The following is a 23,243-nucleotide window of genomic DNA, read 5'->3' as shown; positions in this document are numbered from 1 at the left end:
CACTGTCAGGCCGGCCTGTTTGCAGCACAGCACACCTGTAGGCACAGCTGTAACTTGCCTGTGTCAGGTGTGGGTCATTCCCTCTGAGTTCCCTCTGCAAGGTGTCCCCTCACTTCCCCTCCCACCTGCCTATGCCCTCCCTGGACCAGCCTGCCTCTAGCGCAGCTACCTGCCCATCCCGGCCTCCCACAGCTCTGTCTGGGTGTGTGTAAGCCGCTCTCACACTAACAAATCCCAGTCCTCCCCATGTGGCTTCTTTGCCTGATGCATCTGTCTTGCCTCCCAACTAGGCTGGAAGCTGTGGGTAGGACAGGTGCTGCCTGGGGCAGGGCTCACCCGAAGACCTAACCGAAAATGCCAGATGTGCTCTACCTAGCTCTGTGACCTCGAGCAATTTCCTCGGCCTCTCCCAGCCTCAGTTTCCTCTGCATCAGCTGGGATGATACACAGACTACCCTCCTGTTGTACACACTCCCCTCCTCATCAAGTTGCCCGTTCCTTGAAGGGCTGGGTGGATTTTGTTTGCCTTGTTGCTCCATTCCTGGGTCTAGCACAGTGCCTGGCCCCCTCAGCAGCTGCTCCAAGAAATTTTATAAAAGGGATATTATTTGAATGACCTAATGGATTAATTTCCCTCTCCTTCCCACCCACTCCCATCCTGCCAGTTTGTAACAGGGACTTGGTTTTGTATATCTTTCGGCTCAGATTTTGCCTTGGATAGACTCTAGAGAGATCTGCAGGTTCATCAGCAGGATTTCTGCTCTGTGATTTACAATCATGAAACTCACAACAAAGAGAAAGTCAGCCGACCCTGGGGCACGTCCCTATGGAACAGAAGGTGGACTGTTCTGCCCTTAGCCACTCTCTGGTCCTCTGGGCAAGTCACTCACCTCACTGGGATAAGCACCCTAGTGATTTAAGGTCCTTCCTGGCTCTGACCCTCCCCCCAGCCAGGTCACCCCTCCTGCCTTGTGCCAAGTCAAGGCAGAGAAAGAATCATGTACAGGGCGTAGGGTTAATTTGCTGCAGAGGCTCCAGGGCCCCACCAAGGAGAGGGTGTGGATTTGGTATCTGCCTTAAGGAAAGGAAGTCTCGGCCCTGAGATCTTTTCCTTTCTGAGGGCATCAGGCAACTCAAAGGAGATGGGATGGGCGATCAAGAACAGGCTAGCAGGTTCATGGAGAAGGGTCACTTCCATGGCATGGGCTGGATCTGCCACCCTAGCAGCAGACCATGGCGAGGACTGGGGTGGACGGAGGACTGAAAGCATGTCTCATTCTTCAGGCTGCTGTTTAAACATCACTGGAGCCCAGGCCACACCCAGGCTCAAGGAACCTGCCAGGGACCGGCCACAGCCCCATCATTCACAGACCTCTCCCACCTGTCTTGACAGAATTAGGAACCATCACTTCTTCCCACCCACCTTGGGTGGGGGTGCCCTAAGTGACAGGCCCAGATGACATGATTGCCAGGAAGAATGTGAGAGAGGCCCAGCCCAGGCCCGCCTCAGGGACCTCATGCATAACCTTCCTTCTCCAGGGCCTCTGGACAAGAACTGCCCAGGTATTTGGTAGGCTGTGTAGAGAGGCAGCAACAATCATCAGACCTGACTTCAGCATTTTATTATGATGTGACCCAGACAACTTAATTTCTCTGCCTCAGCCTCTCCTGCTGTAAAACAGACCTATAACCTGCCAGTTGGGATGCTTACATCAAACATGTGGGTAGCACCTTACACTTGGCTCATCTCTCAGCAGTGGCCAAGGAATGGAGCTTTCCTTCCTAATGAGAGCAGCCAGGCCCAGACTGTGCCCCCTCAGGCACGGCCAGGCCCCAGGACTTTGTCCTCGGGCCAGAAGATTGGCCTTGGCTAGCTGTGCTCCACCACTCCCAGCTTCCTGCCATCGATTGCTCAAAAACCCAAGCCCAAAAAAGAAGGTAAACAAACACACGAGAGCCCAGAGAAAGAAAACATGAGGAGCAGAGCAAACAGAAATGTCTAGTTCAACAACCCCATGGCAGCTCCAGGATCAAACTGCTGCAAACGAGGCCACCTTCCGCTCCCATCTCTGGTTTCTCCCCACAATCAGGCCTTGCCCTGGTCCCTGTGATGTTAGTTCTCTCAGCACGGCTTGCCAGATCCTCCAGGCTGCCCAATCCTGCCTGAGACCTGAGATCTTAGAGATAATGATGGTGCTTTTCCAGCCTTCCCTTTCACACACACACACACACACACACACACACACACACACACACACACACACACTCTCCCTCTCTCATTCACATCCTACTTGCTTCCCAGATCAGCCTACAGCAGAAAGAATTCCCATAATCCTAAGAGGGAGGAGCCCTCTTCATAACCCAAAGAAAAAGGACAGGAAGGCAAGGTCCCTGGTACCCAGATTTATTTTACATTCTCTGCTTCCAGGGGGGACTTGGGGGCCGCTGGGCTGGCAGGAGGAGAGCACATACCCGTTTCCCTGGAATACATCTGGGACAGGCCAGTCCTCGGAAGCCCCGCTCTTCCTGGGCACCAAGGCAGCCGGAATGATAAGCACGGCCCAGGCGCAGGGTTTGGCAGCCTTTGGGAAGAGGGAGCCTTCAGGCAAGACCTCTTGCCAGGCAGCAAATACTAAGGAAGAGTCATGTCCATCCCCCACCAAACTCCCAGGCCCAGCTGGAGGCAGGAAGGCAAAGAGGATGGCAAGCAAGCTGCAGTGACAAGGGAGAAAGCCCTCCAGGCACAGGCGGCCTTTGGTCTCTATTAGGTTAGGAAGCTGGTTCTTGTTAGAGGAACCCCATGGGGGTAAAGCTGGGAGCCGGTCTCTGTTAAACGGAAACGCCATAGTGGGGTGGGGGACTCAGGGGTCTGGTCTCAATAAGGCCTGAAACAGTCTCCACTTCAAAGCAGACCTCTATATTTGGGGAGTGGGGAAGGGGAGGAAATAAAAGGGCTGTTAGAGGAATGCTTGTGAGTCGTGGGTGGGAATCAGTCCAGGGGGCTTCAAGGGAGGTTCTGTAGGAAAGACTGCTGGGCTTGTCTGCAGATGCCAGCAGCTCAGGTCCTGGGGGAGGGGTGTGTGTAGGGGGGAGTCCTCTCTCCCTCCCATAAGTGCTCTGTTCACCACCCCATCCTGGGTGGGCTCTGAGTTGCCACGGAGACCACTCACACCGGGGCTACATAATTTCCAGGGAATGTCCCAAATTTCTGGGTCCTCCTGGAGACACCTGAAAGAGGAAAGAAAGACAGAAAGAACATTCCCCACTTTTAAAAACAGGAATGGGGTGAGCTGGTGGTGGTGGTGGGGAAGTGAGAGCCCTGCCCTCTGCTGGCAGTACCCAGAACTGCAGGTGGAATCCAGGTCCCAGGGAGGGAGGAGTCTGCTTTTCCTCACTCTTGGCCCCTAGAAGCAGAAGCCTCCAAGACGGGCCCAGCCACGCATCATGATGTCGATAATGATGGGCGAATCTGAGCACTCAACCAACTGTGCATAACTTTGCACACAGCCCTGAATAACCCCTCAGGAAAGCAAGGAAGCAGGAGAATGAATCACAGAACTTAAGTAGGGAGGAATCTCACTGGTCTAGTATGACACCCTAATTTTAGAGACGGGGCAGGTAAGGTATATGACAAGGCCATGTCAGTTCCCCCAAAGCATTCAGCTGCTCAGAGGTAGAAGCAGGACCAAAATCCAGGCCTCTGTCTACTACAACCCCAAAATTTGTGTCCTGGGGTAGAGGAGGAGAAATGCTAGGAGCTACAGGAAAATAAAATTAAAGTTCTGACCATCCCTTCCCCTCAGGCAGCCACCCCGTTCTGTGAGCAGCTGAGGGCCCTCTTGCCCCTAGGCCTTACTGATACTCTTCCCCTGCCTAGAGGGCCTCCCTTCTCCTCTCTGCCTCCCCAAATCCTTCCAACGCCTCCCTCACTTCCTCCAGGAAGCCTTCCCTGATCTGCACTGTCCAAAATGATACTCACATGTGGCTGATGAGCACTTGAAATGTGCCAGTGTAACTGAGAAAACAACTGTTCTCAACCTTCCCTCTAAAAGCCCTTGGGGCTTATTCCACAAAAGTGGTACTTTTTCCTCTTGTCTTTAATAGGAGTTGTAAACAAAGAAAAAAATGCAGAAGTGTACAGACTAAAATTAGAATGTGTCCCCAAGACTTCATTTAGGTGAACTTGATCAGGCGGTGCTAATAGTAAAGAACCCGACTGCCAATGCAGGAGACGTAAGAGATGAGGGTTCAATCCTTGGGTCGGGAAGACCCCCTGGAGGAGGGCATGGCAACAAACTCCAGTATTCTTGCCTGGAGAATCCCATGGAGAGAGGACCCTGGTGGGTATAGTCCATAAGGTTGCAAAGAGTTGGACACAGCTGAGCGACTTTGCACTCATGCACAAAGTGCTGCCATTTTGCCATATATGTACAGCATGGTGGGCTACAAAGCCTTTGTCACAAACCTATAGTACCTATTTCAGCTGCCCCCAGTCCAGTGGTTAAGACTCCGTGCTTCCAATGCAGAGGATGCATGTTCTATTCCTGGTCAGGGAACTAAGATACCACAAGCCGTGTGGTGTAGCCAAAAAATTGACAACTGGGCTTCCCTGGTAGCTCAGATGGTGAAGAATCTGCCTGCAATGCAGGAGACCCAGGTTTGATCCCTGGGTTGGAAAGATCCCCTGGAGGAGGGAATGGTTACCCACTCCAGCATTCTTACCTGGGAAATCTCATGGACAGAGGAACCTGGCAAGCTACAGTCCATGGGGTTGCAAAGAGTCGGACACAACTGAGCAACTAACACCTGAGACCTAAATTACTCCTTCCATGAATTTGGTTTCCTTGGGGGAGGGGGATGGATTTTATGATGAATAAGAAATACTAATTTTTTTAAGTAAATTGACTTTGAAGATACAAAAAGTTAACTGCATGGAATAAAACTTGTGAATGAAAAAAAAAAAAGAATGTGCCCTCAAGCCCACTATTCCAAGGACTGCTAACAAGCTGTGTGTGTGTGTTTGGTGTGTGTGTGGTATGTATGTTAAGGCCCTTCAGTTGTGTCTGACTCTTTGCGACCCTATGGACTATAGCCCGCCAGGTTCTTCTGTTCATGGGATTCTGCAGGCATAAATACCAGAGCGAGTTGCCAAGCCCTCCTCCAGGGGATCTTCCCAACCCAGGGATCAAACCTGCATCTCTTACATCTACATTGGCAGGTACATTCTTTACCACTAGCACCACCTGGGAAGCCCCATGTTAATAAGCTGGTGCTTCATAGTTATTGGTGTGTCAGAAGGGTGGTCAGCACTGAGGTGCTGGATTCAGATGAGAGAGGAAGGCTGTCACTCCTGTGGCCACTCCTCCCAAGATACCCCCGCAACCCTTCAGGCCCTGGAGCCTGTTGAGCCAGAGCTTCTGGATGCTCACTGCTCTCTAGGGATGACCCCATCCCCTGAAGCTGCAGCCTGGACCTGACCCGCTCACTCTGGGAAAAAAGCATGCTGAGTGGTCACCATGAACCAGGCCAAGGCCAACCTGAGACTTCCCGCTTTAGTCCTTGCCTGAGCTGCCCTTGGGTCAGCCTTGAGGGCTCAGATCTTTTTCCTCTCTCTTCTCTTGGGGGTGAGAGAGCTAGCTTCTAGCTATGGGTGGTGGGGGTGAGGACACACAGGTGTGAGACTTGGTCCTCTCCACCAAGGGCTCAGCATCTCAGGAGACAAGTCCCCCCACAACCCTCCCACTCAAGGACTGCTCCCCAGACACAGGTGTATGATGGAAGGAACAGAGGCCTGGGGGTCAGGAACCCCTGAGTCCCACTGGCTTCAACAATGACCCTGAGCTAGTCTGGTTTCCTCCCAGGCCTCACCCTTCTTCAGGGAATGAGAACAACAGAGTGCTGGCTTTGGGAAAGCAGCCAGTGCTGGGCTGGAAGGGTGGGAGGTGGTCAGCCCATGAATCTTTGCTGAACCAGTCCTGGCAGGCAGGAGCAGCCACTCAAATCTCCACAGGATCCTGAGATAACCTTCCTGGCCTCTCCCCCAGGCCCTCCCCCCAGGACTCTGAGATACCCTTTCTGGCCTGTCCCCCAGCTCAGTCTGAGCTGCCCCCAGCCTGCCCACCAGGCCCACCTACCCACAAACCAGCCGTCGTCACACTGCTGCATAACGTCCACCCGGTCCCCCTCCCGCAGTTCCAGCTCGTCCTCATTCTGGGGCCTGTACTGGTACATCGCCCGGTACCTGCAGGAAACACTGCCATAGCAACCACCAGGACCCTAGCCCCTCCCCAGACCAGGCCTGGCTAGTCCCGAACCAAGGTGGACACATTCTTGGAATTTCCCAGGTCCCTCCATGCTCCCATTAGTCCCTGGCCCAGCTCTGGGCATGGCGATTCTTTCTGGCTTCAGTGCCTCCATCCGAGGCATGCTCCTTACTCTCCAAACCCTAATCACCCACACTCCACCTCCCCTGAGCTCTCAATGCCTTCAAATCTGTGTTCCACTTTGCGCACACACCCACGCTGACCTCAGCCCTGGAAACCCAGTGAGAGACGGAGGGGAGGGGTGCCCAGTGTGGGAGGCTTGCTCTCAGGCCCAGAGCTGGGAGGGACAGGTCAGGAACACTACAGACAAGTGTCCTCCCACTCCCGCACCCCCTGCCCCCCACACACCCCACTAAAATCACCCATAAGCACTATAAGGACAAGCACTTCTTAGGAGAAATTTCCCAACTCCATCCTGGGTAGGGAGGAGTAAATTAGTGTGTGCTCAGCACTGCCTGTGGAGTAGCCCCCAACCCCGACCAAGCGTCCCAGATGGTACTCACGGGGTCCAGTGTATCTCGCTGGTGGTAGAGGACGAGGTCCCCAGGTCCAGGGGATGGCTGGAGCCTCCAGGATGGGACAGAGCTGACCCAGGGGTGCTGAGACTCTGGGTCCATAGGAGGGCAGGTGGGCACATGCAAACATGAGGAAGGAGGCGTGAACCGGCCTGCCCCTCTCCCCAGGAACAGCATCCCACACTGCCTCATCTCATTTCACAGTCCCCGTAGCACAGGGAGACCTGTCTGACTGCAACCTCACAGGTACTGGGAAGTTGGGCCCAGGTAGGGGAGGTGGCTGATCTGCACGTGTGCACAGAGCCGGGAGCAGGAGGCGTCCTGTGCATGGGCTCTATCTGCCCGTAACAGTTTGCTGAGTGAGGGATGAACATAGGAGCACATGCCCTTGTCTGTGGTCAATGTCAGCATGATGACCAATGGCCATCATTGCCCATCAGGTACTTCCTACCAACCATCCTCTGCAGTGGGACTCGCTATCCCCATTCTACAAGTGAGGAAACCCAAACCCAGAGAGGGTAAGTCATCTGCCCAAGGTCACACAGCAGGTGAATGGCAGACACCCTGACTCCCAGCACACCCTGTCCCAAGACGCTGATACAGGTAAATCCCAAGAGTGGACTCTGGAAGGTCAGGAGGCCTGTGCTGGTTTGGGGGTCCCATCTAGAGACTCCTGCCTCCCTGGGCTGCAGCTCCAGGGTCTGGGGTCCTCAAGGACTGCAACACAAGGTTCTCTTCAGTCACCCCACTAGACTATCCTGAGCAGCTGGGGGAATTCCACAACACAGAGCCTCCCAGGAATGGGGAATACAGCACAGGGAGCAGGGCTCACTCTCGGGTCTGAGGCAGGTCACCTTACCTGGGTCTGGGGTCTGGACTCCTGGGGAGGGAAGGAGAAGCCGGTGCGGCGGGGGGAGGTCTGGCCCCCCCAGTCAGTGGGGTCAGCTGGGCTGCGTGGTGTTAAAGGAGAGCTGGGGTGATGGACCAGGCGGGCGGTAGGCAGGCGGGGAGATGCAGGGAGCTGGGGGCCGTCATCACAGAGCCGGACCCGGGGCTCCCGGGTCACCTGCACGTAGCTGGCGGGGAAGATGCCCTGGCGCCCAGTGCCCGAGATACGGCCCTCGTACCAGTGCTCATTCACCTTGCGGATCAGGCAGATGCGCTCCCCCTGGTCACAGAGAGGGAGGGAGGTAGTATCTGCAGGGCCCTTGGCTGCCAGGCACAGGAGGGTGCAGAGTCATTGTAACCTAACACCTTGCATGGAGGGATCAGGCTTGGAGGGCACCAGCTGGTTATATACAGGTCACACAGCTCCATGGCAGGTTGGTAAGGAGTACCGCGCAGGTGTTAGCACCACTGCCATGACTGGGTCCTTTCCTGCCTCCACCTTGGAGGTCATCACTGCATCCAAAAACAAACTCCCTGAGGACAGCTGGGGTGTCCCCAAGCCCACATACTGACTACTGTTAGTGGGGCTGTCCTAGGAAGGATGGTCTCCAGCCCCCCTCCTGCTCCCACCTCTCTCCATCCAGCCACCCCCTTCCTCCTCTCTCGCTAGGCCAGCTCTTCCAGGGGAACATTCACTAGGTGCATTCATGCCCTTTGCCCTCAAAATAAACCAAGAGAGACCAGTTCCCTTGCTTTCTGGGGCATTACTCCATTTTCTTTTTCTTCTTATTTTTGAATTTTTTGGCTGCACTGCACTGCACGTGGGAACTTAATTCCCTGACCAGGGATGGAACTTGTGTCGCCTGCATTAGAAGTGCAGAGCCTTAACCACTGGACTGTCAGGGAAGTCTCAACATTTTTCAAGCTTTCTGAACCATTATCTATAGTAAAAAGAATATGTTGTAATATCAATCCAGTACACACACACACACACACACACACATGTCTAAGAGTTGGATGAAATACCCTTTCTACATGCAAGGTATTCTAAGACTTCCATTCTATTATTTTTAAAATGCTGATGTGATCCTCACAGCCTACCAACCTGCAACTTGAGAAGAAGCACAACTACTCTAGAAGTTTTGAACATTTTAAAAATGGGCAAGGGACTTCCCTGGTGGTTCAGTGGCTAAGACTCTGCACTCTCAATGCAGGGGGCCCAGGTCCGGTCCCTGGTCAGGGAACTAGATCCCACATGCTGCAACTAAGACCCAGGACAACCAAATAAATTAAAATAAATAAACAAATAAAAATGGGCAGGAGACTTCCCTGATGGTCCAATGGTTAAGAATCCGCCTACCAACGCAGGGGACTCAGTTTAATCCCTGGTCAGGGAACTAAGATTGTACATGCCGTGGGGCAACTAAGCCCCCATACCACAACCAGAGAGCCTAAGCGCCACAACTAGAGAGCCTAAGCGCCACAACTACTGAGCCTACATGCTCTAGAACCCACGTGCTGTAACAGAAGCCTGCGTGCCGCAACAAAGAGCCTATGCAGCAAAAAATAATAATAAAAGTAAATAAATAAATATTAAAATGGGCACAATTAAGGGAAATATATCCAAAGAGATGGAGAATAAAAATCTGAAACACTAGTGAAAATAGGTATATCTGATTTTTTTTTAAAGAATATTTTTACTGCACACATTTACCTGTGTCTTCAGCTGCCCTTACCCTGCCCCACCCCCCTTTCCCCCTGGCCAAGCGTACTTTTCTGAAGGAAAGCTCCACCTCCAGATCCCCCTTGAAGTTGTACTGGGCCACGGCTTCTCCATACTCCAGCACCTGGTAGGTTGGAGGCTTGATGGGCTTGGGAATCTCATCAGCTGGCAGCACCTGGAGGAAGAGAGGACATGCGATTCAGCTTGGGTATCAACTGGGCACAGACCTGGGCTCCTGCGGAAGCAATATGAGCAAGGTCTGTCCCCAGACCAGAGTGGAGACAGAAACCAAACACAAGCCTGGGGGAGCCAGCAGTGAGCACAGGGCACGGGGTAGTCAGTCCCAGAATGCTTCTGGAGGAAGAATTTGCACCAGAGGTTATGTGGAGTGGGCACTATTAGAGTGGACAATGGTCGTGAAAACAGGAGAGAGTTTACATTGGGGCACAGAAGGATATGAGAGGTACCAAGGAGCAGGGAACTCCTGGTAGCCTGTTCTAAAAGTGAGGATCTACCATTTCACCACTGCTTAGAACCAAGTGTCCCTCCTCCCCCTCCACTTTTACCCCACCATGTGCCCAGGGTCCCCATGCTCTCGTCGCTTCATCCTACTCAGAAAAATCAAGATGCTAATAAACTAGTTCATACTAAGATATAAGAACTTCCTTGGTGGCTCAGACGATTGCCTGGTGGGGCAACAGTCCATGGGGTCGCAAAGAGTTGAACACGACTGAGTAACACTTCCGGCATTTCAAGATGTAAATGACTGATGATATGCAATACTGTATATACTTGTGGAACTTCAGGATCAGGGACATCGTTTTAAGGATAGAGGAGGTCTATTGATGCCTATGAGATAAAGAGCCTGAAGTAGACGACTCAATCGATGGGTCAAAGAGGAAGCCACAAAAGAAATGACAATAGTCTGAGCTGAATGAAAAAAAAAAACAAAAACAAAATATCAACATCTGTGGGTTGTAGGTAAAAGCTATGCTTAGAGAGGAATTTATAGCATTAAATGTTTACATTTAGGAGAAAAAGGTTTCAGATCAATAATCTGAACTACCACTCAAATAAACTAGAAAAAGAACTTAACACAAGCTGAATAAAGGAAATAATGAAGAGGCAGAAATCAATGAAATTGAAAACAAAAGTAGAGAAAAATCAATGAAATCGAAAGTTGGTTCTTTGAAAAGATCCATAAAATTAACCAATTTCTAGCCAGAATAAGAAAAGACAGAGATTATCAATGTCAGGAATGAAGGAAAGGACATTACTTTGGATCACAATAAACTGTGGAAAATTCTGAAAGAGATGGGAATACCAGACCACCTGACCTGCCTCCTGAGAAATCTATCTGCAGGTCAGGAAGCAACAGTTAGAACTGGACATGGAACAAGACACTGGTTCCAAATAGGAAAAGGAGTATGTCAAGGCTGTATATTGTCACCCTGCTTATTTAACTTATATGCAGAATACATCATGAGAAATGCTGGGCTGGAGGAAGCACAAGCTGGAATCAAGATTGCCGGGAGAAATATCAGTAACCTCAGATATGCAGATGACACCACCCTTATGGCAGAAAGTAAAGAGGAACTAAAAAGTGATGAAAGTGAAAGTGGAGAGTGAAAAAGTTGGCTTAAAGCTCAACATTCAGAAAACTAAGATCATGGTATCCGATCCCATCACTTCATGGCACATAGATGGGGAAACAGTGGCTGACTTGGGGGCTCCAAAATCACTGCAGATGGTGACTGCAGCCATGAAATTAAAAGACGCTTACTCCTTGGAAGGAAAGTTATGACCATCCTAGACAGCATATTAAAAAGCAGAGACATTACTTTGCCGACAAAGGTCTGTCTAGTCAAGGCTATGGTTTTTCCAGTGGTCATGTATGGATGTGAGAGCTGAACTATAAAGAAAGCTGAGTGCTGAAGAATTGATGCTTTTGAACTGTGGTGTTGGAGAAGACTCTTGAGAGTCCCGTGGACTGCGAGGAGATCCAACCATTCCATCCTAAAGGAGATCAGTCCTGGGTGTTCATCGGAAGGACTGATGTTGAAGCTGAAACTCCAATACCTTGGCCACGTGATGCAAAGAGCTGACTCATTGGAAAAGACCCTGATTCTGGGAAACATTGAGGGCAGGAGGAGAAGGAGACGACAGAGGATGAGATAGCTGGATGGCATCACTGACTCAATGGACAAGGGTTTGGGTGGACTCCAGGAGTTGGTGATGGACAGGGAGGCCTGGAGTGCTGCGGTTCATGGGGTCGCAAAGAGTCGGACACAACTGAGCCTCTGAACTGAACTGACATTAAGAGGATAATAACAAACATAGGTTCAATCCTTAGTCTGGGAAGACACCACATGCCTCGGGGCAACTAAGCTCATGCACCTCAACTACTGAAGCCTGAGCACTCTAGACTCCGTGCTCTGCAACAAGAGAAGCCATCACAAGGAGAAGCCCATGGACCACAACTAGAAAGTGTAGTCTCACTTGCTGCAACTAGAGAAAGCCCAGTCGCAGCAATGAAGACCCAGTGCAGTCAAAAATAAATATTTAAGAGGATAATAATGAAATATTATGAACAACTTTATGCTGATATATCAGATAATCTGAAATTCCTTAAAAGATGCAAATACTCAATAACTCATAGCCCCATATCTATCAAACCCAGAACCTTGTCTCTGGATTCGGATTCTAGATTTTCTACTTAACAACTTGGCTCTGAACCTTAGTGCATCTGTAAAATGGGGGTGATCTACTACTTTGCCAGGTTGATCGGGGGATTGAGGGAGGTGATACACAAGAAGGAGATGACACAAGTATATGTGACTGGTGAACCGTCTCAGACTTCATATTCTTGTCAGTTGCAATTAGATTTCTTCCCAAAAGACAGCTGGAGATGTAGGTTTTGAGAGGTGGATTCTGAGTGGTGAAAGTGGGGGACGCTGAGAGGACTGATGGCCTCCAGTACAGGAACTGGGTTTTTTTGTTCTTCCCCCTGGTCTGGGCTCCACCTTTAGGCCTTCGTTAACAAACATTTCCTGGAGGGCATGAATGAGACTGAGACTTGGCCCCTACCCCAGCTCACGGTTTTAGTCTTAGGAAACTTGCCAGGTGTGAGGGAGCAGCCAGTTCTGGAGAGGTTCCCTGGCTGGTTAAAGGGGGTCTGCATTCTCTAAGTCTCTGCAAACCCTTCCACCCTCCTGGCAGGGCCCCTTGCTTGTCGCCCCCACTCACCTCCACGTAATTAGCGGGGAAGATGCCCAGGCGGCCATGGTGCTCTCCCTCCAGCCAGTTCTTGTCCACCTCCTTGTGGATGTAGACAATGTCACCCTTCTTCAGAGTCAGTTCCCTGAAGGCCAGAGCAAGGACATTCAGCAATCTGAAGTCCTCAGGGTCCTCCAGACTCTGCCCAGTGTCCCCGAAATCCCTCCTCACCCTCTAGGGGGGTACATTGCAGTCCTGTCCTCCCAGGGACTGCCACAGGGAAGGCAAGAGGCAGAATGGTACTTACTTAGGGGACTGGGCCTGGAAGTCAAACTTGAGCCGGGCGGCCTTCCTCTGGGCAGGGGGAGAGGACAGAGCAGGTGATCTCAATCATTCAGCCCGCAAGTAGGCAAGAGCAGTCACAGGGACCCACCCCAGGCCCTCCTTGCACCCTGACCCTGATGGTCCCACCCCCCCTTACCTTCTTCTCTTCCTTCCTGGCAGGACTGCCCCCTGGATCAGAGGCACTAGGGTCTGTGGAGAAGCACTGCCTCAGCTTCGGAAGGCCATGTCTTGGGGGGGCAGGGCTGGGATGGGGCTCTGTTCCCCCCTCCCTGCCCAGGACAGGAACGGGGGGGGGGGGTCCGTGACCTTCCTGCCACCTCTGCAGGGGTACCACCTTATCTGGAGCAGTGGTGCTGGCAGAGGGGGCCGTCTGGGTGAGAACAAGAGCAGGATCTGGTTCTCACCTCGAGTTGAGGAAGGGTAGACAAAGTCCCTCCGACCTAGGAAGGGGCTTCCTCCATCCGCCATCCTGTGGGGGCTCAGGGAGGAACTCGGGTAAAGTGCATTCGGGGAGCTGGAGCTCCAGGCGGAGGCCGGGCTGCGCAGGGACGACGCAGGAATGAGCCACCTGTCTGGAGCTTCACCCCCGACCCCGCTCCCCACTGCCCGCCCGAATGCCCCCCACCCTCACCACTCCCTCCCCCATCTTCCCTACCCCACCCCTCCTTCTCTGGAGGCGTCTCCCAGGTCCCGGGCCCTCAGCAGGATGTCCTACTTCCCGAGTGGTCAAGGCCGGGAAAGGGTGCGGCCCGGGGGGGTGGGGGGGTGGGGAGGCGGGAGCGAGAGCGGGATCCCTTCGCTGCTGCGACCCGAGTCCCGGGCCGGGGAACCAGCTTCCCTCGGAGGACCAGGGACGGCCCCCCACCCCGGCCAACGAGCGGCGATCGGGTCCCCGCCGGCCCCTCTCCGCGCTCCCGCCCCTCCTCCCGCCGTCGGCGTCCGGGGCTCGCCACCCCTCCCCGCGCCACGTCTCCACCGCCACTCACCGCGCTGGGGGCCGCGGCTCCTGGGAGCGTCGGGGCGCCTTCTGTGCGGGAGACGGGCGCGGTCAAGGCCCGGGACGCCGCCTCCGGAAAAGTTTGCGGCCGGGAAGGGAGCGGGAGGGGGAGCGGGAGAGGAGGGGCGGGAGGGACGCGGGGCGGCGGGCCGGGAGCGGGAGGAGCGAGGAGCAGGGGGAGGGACGGCGGGTGTGGAAGGAGGAGGGAAGGCCGGGACATGGGGCCCCGGGGCTGAGGTCCCGGGGGCGATGGACCCCTCCAGCTCCAGAGGGCAAGCTGACGTGGAGTCGGCCCAGGGAGGGCTCTTAGGGGTCGCTAGGAACAGTGATCGCCCCGCACTTTAGGGAGGAGACTTGGATGGAGTCGCCCAAGGTCGCGAGTGCAGCTGGAGGCGATGCCTCTCGTCGGCCTGCCCCTCCCACCAAAGCCATGCCTGCGCGGCTCGGCGTTCCTGCGCCCACCAGGAGGGCCCCGGGGGGCCGGTACCTTGGGGGACGGCTGCCCAGTCTCTATTGCCCGCAGGTCCTTGTCCAGCTCGGCGCTCAGCTTGGCCAGCTCTCTCTCCAGCAGGACCTGGGGGCGGGTTGTGCGGAGAGACTTGGGCCAGGGGCAAGGTTGGGGGCGGGGAGTATACCGTGGGGGGCGCTGGGCTGGGCGAAAATCAGGTGTGAGAAGCCCAATGGCAACATGTCAAAGCTCGAGGCGCTGGGGTAAAGGGCAGGCTCAGGGGGCGGGGCCAGGCCAGGCTGACTACCTCTGGGCCTGCCAGGAGGTGTGTCTTGGGGTGTCAGGAGGGCCCTCCTTGCTGACCCAGCTCACCCATCCCTTACTCCCAGGGTAACACTTCAGTATTTCCTGATGTGTTTCAGGACCAGGCTCCCTACTTCCTCTCCTGTCAAGTCTTTTATGGCCCTCTACAGCCTGGCTTCACTCTATCCAACCCCACCCTCCCTCCCACAGCCAGTCCAGCTGATGAGTGTTACACACACACACACACACACACACACCCTTCCAGCCTCTGCCTGTGTCACCCCCATCCTGGGCACCCCCTCTCTTTGCCTGGCCTCCAAGCTCCATCTTCCAAGAATACTTCCTGACAATTCCAGTCCACCCTGATCAGTCTCTTCTCAGCCGGCTGTGATGAACACACAATTTTGAACACATGTTTACTGAGCACCTGCTGTATGCCAGAGGCTTCCCTGGTGAGTCAGATGGTAAAGAATCTGCCTGCACTGCAGGAGACCTGGGTTCGATCCCTAGGTTGGGAAGATTCCCTGGAGATGGGAATGGCTACCCAACTCCAGTATTCTTGCCTGGAGAATTTCATGGACGGAGAAACCTGGTGGACGACAGTCCATGGGGTTGCAAAGAGTCGGACATGACTGAACAACTAACACTTTCACACACTGTATGCCAGGCACTGTCCTGGATGCTGGGGGTACAGAGTTAAACCGTATGGGACTGGAGAGGGTCAGAGTTTTGAGTCCATGGCCTTGGCCCATGGTCATGGGGACCTTGACCACCCAGAAAATCCCTCACTGGTCCCCCAACATATTGTGTCCACTCCCACCCACCTGCCCATAGTACGCACCTCAATGGGCTGGGAGGGCTTCTCAACAGGGTCGTCTACCAGTGGTTTCTTGGGCTAAGAGTGGGAAGAGTGAGTCAGAGGGGGTGAAATTGCTCCCCTAATGCACAATTCGAGGGTACATCTTTTTCCAGAGAACCAGGCCCACACACCTTCTGCCCAGTCTCTAGTTCTTGCAGAAACTGGTTCCAGGATTCTTCCGTCCAGACATTGTCCGCTTTCTCTTGGCGTCTGAGCACCTGCATGGCAGGGAGTAGGCATCAGGTTGAAGAGAGGGGTACTGGGACACTGGCCAGGCTCGAAAAGCAGGCTTTCAGCCACTGTGCACTTCCGTGCCCATCAGCACCCTCCCCAGAATTCCAGGATCTTCTGGCTGCACAGGCTCCAAGATGAAGAACAGCTTTACCTGTGCTTGCAGCAGAAAGCAAAAGTCGCTCAGTTGTGTCCGACTCTTTGCAACCCCATGGACTATACAGACTATACGACTACTGCAGCGGAGAGCCTGACCAGAGAGCATGGTGATGGGAGAAGTGCTGGGCAGGGAGAGGGGATGCTGGGCAAGCTACCTGCTTTGAGGTCTGGTGCAGGGAGGAGGGTGCTCCAGGACTGCAACTGAAGGTGCTTCTAAGAGACTCTTCAGAGACATCCCAGCTTCTTCTAAAGAAAGGGAAAGACATCTTTCAGTTTCGTTTTAGGGAAACAGAGGCAGGTGTGAGCACACAGTCCTGGAGAGGGAGCTGCACCCCCTGCCCACCTGCTCTGGGTGGAAGCAGTGTTAAATAGTAAAATGTTATTAGCTCTGAATTCAAATTCCAGTCCCACCACTTAGCTGTGTCTCCTTTGGTCTCAGAGCCTCTGATTCAACACCTATGAGAATGACTCCCACCTTTATAAGGGTGTGGGGAATCTTAGGTGAGGGAACATACCTGAGACACCCAAGACAGGGGCTAACACATACACATCTGCTCCAGAAGTGGCCAGTCCCTTTCCTGCTGGCCTTGGTGAAATATCCTGCATTTGGATTCTGTCTGGTCCCATGACTGTGGGTATGTATGTCTGTGCAGCTTCGATGAAGTTGGTCACCATGACCAAGTGGTCTTGCACCCATACCCAAGGGTGTGAGACTACATCTTAGTTCCCAGAAAACCCAGGTCAGGGGAAAGAGCCTGCAGGCCTGACCCAGGAGCTCTGAACAAGTTACTTCTGCTCCACAAGTCTCAGTTCCCTGAGGTGCTAGATCATCGATGTCATCTGTCACCGTTACCTGAGTGTCCTTCCAGGACTCCCTTCTTGGCTGGTTGAAATCTTCCAGTTTCTGCTGAGTTTGAATATTTCCACCAAGTGGAACCACTGTACCAAGCTTATCAAGTGATGGAATGTCTGAGGGGAGGGGCAGGATTTGTCGGCTGTTACTATGACTCGACTCTAGGAAGAACATCACTAACAACAGTGATATGAGAATGGAATACATTGTTCCTAATTTAAGGAAGCTGTAGTCATAATTGGAAGGACTGATGCTGAAGCTGCAGCTCCAATCCTTTGGCCACCTGATGGGAAGAACTGACTCATTGGAAAAGACCCTGATGTTAGGAAAGATTGAAGGTAGGAGAAGGGGACAACGGAGGATGAGATGGTTAGACAGCATCACTGACTCAATGGACATGAATTTGAGCAAACTCCAGGAGATTGTGGAGGACAGAGGAGCCTGGCATGCTGCAGTCCATGGGATCACAAAGAGTCGGACATAACTGAGCAACTGAACACCAACAACAACTAGTCATAATCAAGCTTGTATGATAATCATGTTTGTGGAGACTTGCAGTGTACTTTGATCTTCATGCCACCCTCTGATTCCCATTTAACAGATGGAGCTAGAGAAGCTTAGACTGGTTACCTTGGTCAAGGTCACATGGCTAGTGCAGCACACTGGTTTGAATCCAGAGGTGCACGTGCGTGCTCAGTTGTGTCCAAATTTTTGCAACCCCATGGACTGTAGCCCGCCAGGCTCCTCTGTCCATGGAATTTTCCAGGCAAGAATCCAGAAATCTGGGTCCAAATCTTGACCAAATCTTAGTCTCTACCTTATTGATGATGCCAAGAGCCACAGCCCAGTTAAGGCCAGGCTAATGAGGTCACTCTGTTCCCAGAAAGGAATCAGAAACTCATTAGTGACACTGTGACAGAGAGCCTCCTGATTCCTGAGGTTGGGCTGAGCCCCTGCAGCTCGGGCTGAGCCTGTGTGGTTTGCTTAGAAAAGATGCACTGCGTCCTTGACCTGTCTGCAGGGTTCCTCTCTCAGTGGCATCTGGGACAAAGCCTGTGATCCTCTATGCCCCTTGTTTTCTCGCAGGCTTCAGAATGGATGGCTGCAGGTCCACGCCTAGCCACAGGCTACCCCGCTCTCCACCCCAAATGAGGCGTGGACCTTTGGGGTGATGAATTCCTGCTGCCAAATACAGAGGCATTCCAGGTGATCCTGACCACAAATAGCAGTCAGGTCATCCCCCTTTGGCTCTGGTGGCATGGAGGATCTCAAGCAGTGGGAACGCTGAGAAGGGGCAAAGCCATGGGCAGGAGCCTGCTGGCCTGGTGCGAGACTGCCAGCTGTGGCCACCAGGGGGTGCCAGTCCCCTCAAGGAAGCCAGCACCCCTCTGAAGCTCTGGGGCCCTCCCCTTGATGGCTCACCCGCTCAGAGGCGACATCTGATTTGGCCTGACAGGTGGTCTTTGCTGGGGCCCTGGATGCCTTGAGTCTGAAGAGGTGGCACAGGAAGAATCCACTGAAAGTGAGAGAAAATAAACGGGCGATGGAAGGTGAAAGCTGGGGTTGAGGGCACCTGGGTGACCATGGAAGGTTCTGGCCCACCCCTACCCACGCTCCTGGGTGGCTGGTGGGAACAGGGGTGATGCTCTGGACCAGTAACTATGGGCTGGGTCCCAAGAGCTTTACACTTTTTACCAAACCTTTGAAACATCTCTGGGGTGTTTCCGTTTTACACATGAGAAAAGAGAGGCCCAGAGAAAGCAGAGCCAGGGCTAGGCATTTGCTGGACAGTGACTCAGAGGCTCTGAATTATTAATACCATGGACCAGGGGATTTGGAGCTCACAGAAATGGGCTGTACAAACTTCACAAGTTGAGCTGAACAAACTGGGGAGCCCCAAAGCCAGGCGTGGCTGCAGGAAGGGGTAAATGTAAGCACCAGGCTGGGGCATACCACCCCCCCACCCCTGCCTTCACCTTTGGGTGCCTCCTCGAAGGTCCAGTCCAGCTGTAGGTCTAGGGTAGCAGAAAGGACTCAGTCAGGGTGGGGGCAGCAAGCGAGGACAAGGATGGGAAGCCCTGGGAGGCAGCCCCAGAGGCTTCCAGTCCCTCCTGCCTAGAGCAGGGGCCCAGGGGCTGAGTCAGAGCCTAAAAAATGTCTCGAGGGAGGGAAGGAATTAGGAGGGCAGTTCTCAGGAGGGTTTGAAATGCCTCTGGCTGCCTTAGGACCTGAGCGAGCCAAGAGGGCAGTGGCCTTGCTCAAACCCTCCTGCCCCTCCCTCCCTACGTTCCCACACACACCCTCTCCCTGACCTTTGGAGACCTGCCCTTGCCAGGTCAATTTGGAGAATTCCACTTCCCCTTCACCCTCTTGCCCTTTCTGCACCCTCTTCTAAATCTTCCCCCTTTGCCCAGACCCACTCTTCAAGGTGCTCAGGACTTTCTGGGGCCTCCAAGGAAGAGCTACTGACCTGACCAGCCAATCCTCTTGATTTCCTCAGAACACGAACACATAACCACAGCCCTGACCTTAAACGCAAACCACAACCCCCCTCTCTGGATCCCACACCTTCCTCCAGTTCTTGGGTTTGCAGCCAACTACTGGCCATAAGGGGCTTCCCAGGTGGCGCTAGTGGTAAAGAACCCACCTGCCAGTGCAGGAGACACTTATGTCTCTTAAGACACAGGTTCAATTTCTGGGTTGGGAAGATCCCCTGGAGTAGGGCAGGGCAACCCAGTCCAGTATTCTTGCCTGGAGAATCCCATGAACAGAGGAGCCTGGCAGGCTACAGTTCATAGGGTTGCATGCATGCTGGCCATAAGAAACTCAGTGTCTTCAATTCCACTTCCTGATAAGCAGGCTTTCAGCCTGAGCCACCCTCGTCAAGAACTCCAGTGACCTCCATGTTACCAGATCAAATGGTCAGTCCCACTTGATCAGCAGCAGCATCGGTCACACAGGTTCACTTCCTCCTTTAGAAATTTCTTGTCACCTGGCTTCAGGGAGACTATTCTGGTTTTCCTCCTGCCTCCCAAGCTGCCCCTTCCCAGGCAGCCTAGTTGATTCCTGCCCATCTCTCCAAGCAAGTGCTTCAGGGCTCAGTCCCTAGGCCTCTGTTTCTCCATCTCCCTGGGTGATCTGGTCCAGTCTTCTACCTTAAAAAATACTGTCTATTCAGGGACTCCTAACCTTAGCTGTACATCAGAGCTACTTGGGGGACCTTTACACCAAAAATCTCTTTGAGTGGGTGCTTGGTATTTCCATCTACAGCTTAAGCCTCACCCTAGAAACTACAGACCTGTTTATCAACTGCCCAGTGGCTCAGTGGTAAAGAATCTGCCTTCAATGCCAAAGATGCAGGTTTGATCACTGGGTAGGGAAGCACCCCTGGAGAAGGAAATGGCAACCCACTCCAGCATTCTTGCCTGAGAAAACCCCATGGACAGACAAGCCTGGTGGGCTGCAGTCCATGGGATCACTAAAGAGTCAAACATCAACTGCCACTTTTATGAACCGTATCTAAAACTGAATGTCCCTTAGATTTGCACACACACAACCCCTCCCAGCGTTTCCTGTGTGTATATACATTTATAAAGGGCAACTTCATGGACTCACTCAGGTTTAAAGTCATCCCTGACTGGTCTCTTTCATGCCACATCCAATCCATCATCAAATTACCATGATTCTGTCTCCAGAATTCCATCAGGCCCGCTGCTACTGCCCTGATCTGAGACACTGTCGTCTTTAGCCTGGATTCTGGACAGACCTCCTGACTGGTCCCTTGCCTCCACCCGGCCCCATCTCTTCCCCACCTGGCAGCCAGAGGGAGTCACTTCAGCCACCACCTGTCAGAGCCTGTCACTCACTCTTCAGCTCAAAGCCTCCCGGGGGCTCCTCAGTTCTTATAGAGTAAAAGCCCAAGGCCCTGGGTGACCTGACCCCACCATCTTTGGGTTCCATCTCCACCACGTGCCCCTCTCACTGCAGTCCCGCCCCTCTCTGTGGCCCCAGAACAAATCTGACCTGCTCTGCCTCAGGGTTCCCCAGGCTCCCCATGCAGCAACACTCCTCCCCTAGCCCTGCAGGGACAACTCCTTCACAACCTTAGCTCTCAGCTCAGAAGCCACTTCTCAGGGGACTTTCCTGACCAGCCCGCGTGAAGTGGCAGCCTTCCTACCCTGGGCACTCTCCCGACCTTTTCTCCCTAGCCCTTACCACCATCTGCCATATTAAATGTCTGTGTGTTTACTCTGTGACGCCTTCTGTCTCAAGCTTCGCTAAGGCAGGAACAACCTTTGTTTGTTCCCTGTTTTGTCTTTAGCACCTAGAAGAGTAGTCAGCAAACAGCAAGTGCTGAACACACGGTTAAGGGACTGACTGAACGAATGTGTGACTGCACGGCTTCCCAGACCCTCACTGGGGACAGCGTCTGGTCACTGTTCCCCATATAGGGAGGAGATTGGCGGTTCCCTCCTTTGGCCTGTTTTAGCGATCACTTACGACAGAGCCTGGGGTGAGTGGAGACACTTTCCGGACAGGTAAGTCCCCTTGTCTGCCTCTCGCTCCCAAGCCCACTCAGGCAGAGAGAGGGCCCCAGAAGGGGGTCTCACCCGGCATTTTGCAGTGGATCTGCTTGAACATTCTTCGGTACCAGTCCCTGGGGCTGTCAACACTCTGGGATCAAAGAAGGCAAAGTCAGGCCACCCTCCCAATATCAAGCCACAGACATTTTTCCTCGCTGAGTCTTTTCTCTGGCCACCCTTGAAGCCCCCCTGGGTGGGCTGTTGTGACATCTTTAGTAACAATACCTCCGTGTAGTCTGTTATGTTTGAGTAAGATATATAGAAGGGGTCTTCCCTGGTGGTCCAGTGGTTAAGACTCAGTGCCCCCAATGCAGGGAGCGTGGGTTCAATCCCTGGTCGGGGAACTAAGATCCCATGTGGCATGGCCAAAAAAATTTTTTTCAATTATATAAAAAAAATACCCAGATATATGGAAGAATCTCCACCAGTGATGAGCCTTAAATTGTGAGATCTGGGGTGGCTTATATATTTTTTTTTCTTTTTATGTATTTCTGATGATTCTACAAAGAATATGTGTTTCTATGTAATGAAAAATAAACAGTATTGGTGGGGGATAGGGTAGGAAGGTATTTCACATCCTCTACCTCACCTGGCAGAAGCAGAAGATATTAAGAAGAGATGGCAAGAATACACAGAAGAACTGTACAAAAAAGATCTTCATGACCCAGATAATCACGATGGTGTGATCACTGACCTAGAGCCAGACATCCTGGAATGTGAAGTCAAGTGGGCCTTAGAAAGCATCACTACGAACAAAGCTAGTGGAGGTGATGGAATTCCAGTTGACCTATTCCAAATCCTGAAAGATGATGCTGTGAAAGTGCTGCACTCAATATGCCAGCAAATTTGGAAAACTCAGCAGTGGCCACAGGACTGGAAAAGGTCAGTTTTCATTCCAATCCCAAAGAAAGGCAATGCCAAAGAATGCTCAAACTACCACACAATTGCACTCATCTCACATGCTAGTAAAGTAATGCTCAAAATTCTCCAAGCCAGGCTTCAGCAATACGTGAACCGTGAACTTCCAGATGTTCAAGCTGGTTTTAGAAAAGGCAGAGGAACCAGAGATCAAATTGCCAACATCCGCTGGATCATGGAAAAAGCAAGAGAGTTCCAGAAAAAACATCTATTTCTGCTTCATTGACTATGCCAAAGCCTTTGACTGTGTGGATCACAATAAACTGTGGAAAATTCTGAAAGAGATGGGAATACCAGACCACCTGATCTGCCTCTTGAGAAATTTGTATGCAGGTCAGGAAGCAACAGTTAGAACTGGACATGGAACAACAGACTGGTTCCAAATAGGAAAAGGAGTTCGTCAAGGCTGTATATTGTCACCCTGTTTATTTAACTTATATGCAGAGTACATCATGAGAAACGCTGGACTGGAAGAAACACAAGCTGGAATCAAGATTGCCGGGAGAAATATCAATAACCTCAGATATGCAGATGACACCACCCTTATGGCAGAAAGTAAAGAGGAACTAAAAAGTGATGAAAGTGAAAGTGGAGAGTGAAAAAGTTGGCTTAAAGCTCAACATTTTTCAGAAAACGAAGATCATGGCATCCGGTCCCACCACTTCATGGGAAATAGATGGGGAAACAGTGGAAACAGTGTCAGACTTTATTTTTGGGGGCTCCAAAATCACTGCAGATGGTGACTGCAGCCATGAAATTAAAAGACGCTTACTCCTTGGAAGGAAAGTTATGACCAACCTAGATAGCATTTTCAAAAGCAGAGACATTACTTTGCCAACAAAGGTCCGTCTAGTCAAGGCTATGGTTTTTCCTGTGGTCATG

At 52.6% G+C, this 23,243-nt stretch overlaps 1 protein-coding gene across 7 annotated transcripts in view; it reads right to left on the bottom strand.

Moving 5' to 3' along the window:
* Positions 1-2,388: 2,388 nt before the first annotated feature.
* The window catches only part of SORBS3 (sorbin and SH3 domain containing 3), a 29,019-nt gene continuing 8,164 nt past the window's right edge, over positions 2,389-23,243 (bottom strand). For 3 of the 7 annotated variants that reach the window (XM_044940114.2, XM_044940116.2, XM_044940117.2), the window contains exons 5-20: positions 21,471-21,534; positions 18,837-18,875; positions 18,283-18,376; positions 16,163-16,253; positions 15,749-15,835; positions 15,600-15,653; positions 14,495-14,581; positions 13,997-14,037; positions 13,415-13,548; positions 13,147-13,199; positions 12,973-13,019; positions 12,696-12,810; positions 9,499-9,624; positions 7,698-8,006; positions 6,827-6,930; positions 2,389-3,228 (exon numbers count right to left, since the gene is read on the bottom strand). In XM_044940114.2, coding sequence (XP_044796049.2) covers positions 2,958-3,228; positions 6,827-6,930; positions 7,698-8,006; positions 9,499-9,624; positions 12,696-12,810; positions 12,973-13,019; positions 13,147-13,199; positions 13,415-13,548; positions 13,997-14,037; positions 14,495-14,581; positions 15,600-15,653; positions 15,749-15,835; positions 16,163-16,253; positions 18,283-18,376; positions 18,837-18,875; positions 21,471-21,534 — 1,716 coding nt within the window. In that variant the 3' untranslated portion in view covers positions 2,389-2,957. Of the gene's footprint in view, positions 3,229-6,134; positions 6,242-6,826; positions 6,931-7,697; positions 8,007-9,498; positions 9,625-12,695; positions 12,811-12,972; positions 13,020-13,146; positions 13,200-13,414; positions 13,549-13,996; positions 14,038-14,494; positions 14,582-15,599; positions 15,654-15,748; positions 15,836-16,162; positions 16,254-18,282; positions 18,377-18,836; positions 18,876-21,470; positions 21,535-23,243 lie in introns of all 7 variants that reach the window. The other 4 variants (XM_044940118.2, XM_044940120.2, XM_044940119.2 and 1 more) reach the window with 3 other exon arrangements.

This window comes from Bubalus bubalis, chromosome 3 (assembly GCF_019923935.1).
Source record: "Bubalus bubalis isolate 160015118507 breed Murrah chromosome 3, NDDB_SH_1, whole genome shotgun sequence".
Taxonomy (NCBI): Eukaryota; Metazoa; Chordata; class Mammalia; order Artiodactyla; family Bovidae; genus Bubalus; species Bubalus bubalis.
The sequence above is the reverse complement of the archived record's forward strand: the minus strand, read 5'-3'. Positions and strand labels throughout refer to the sequence as shown.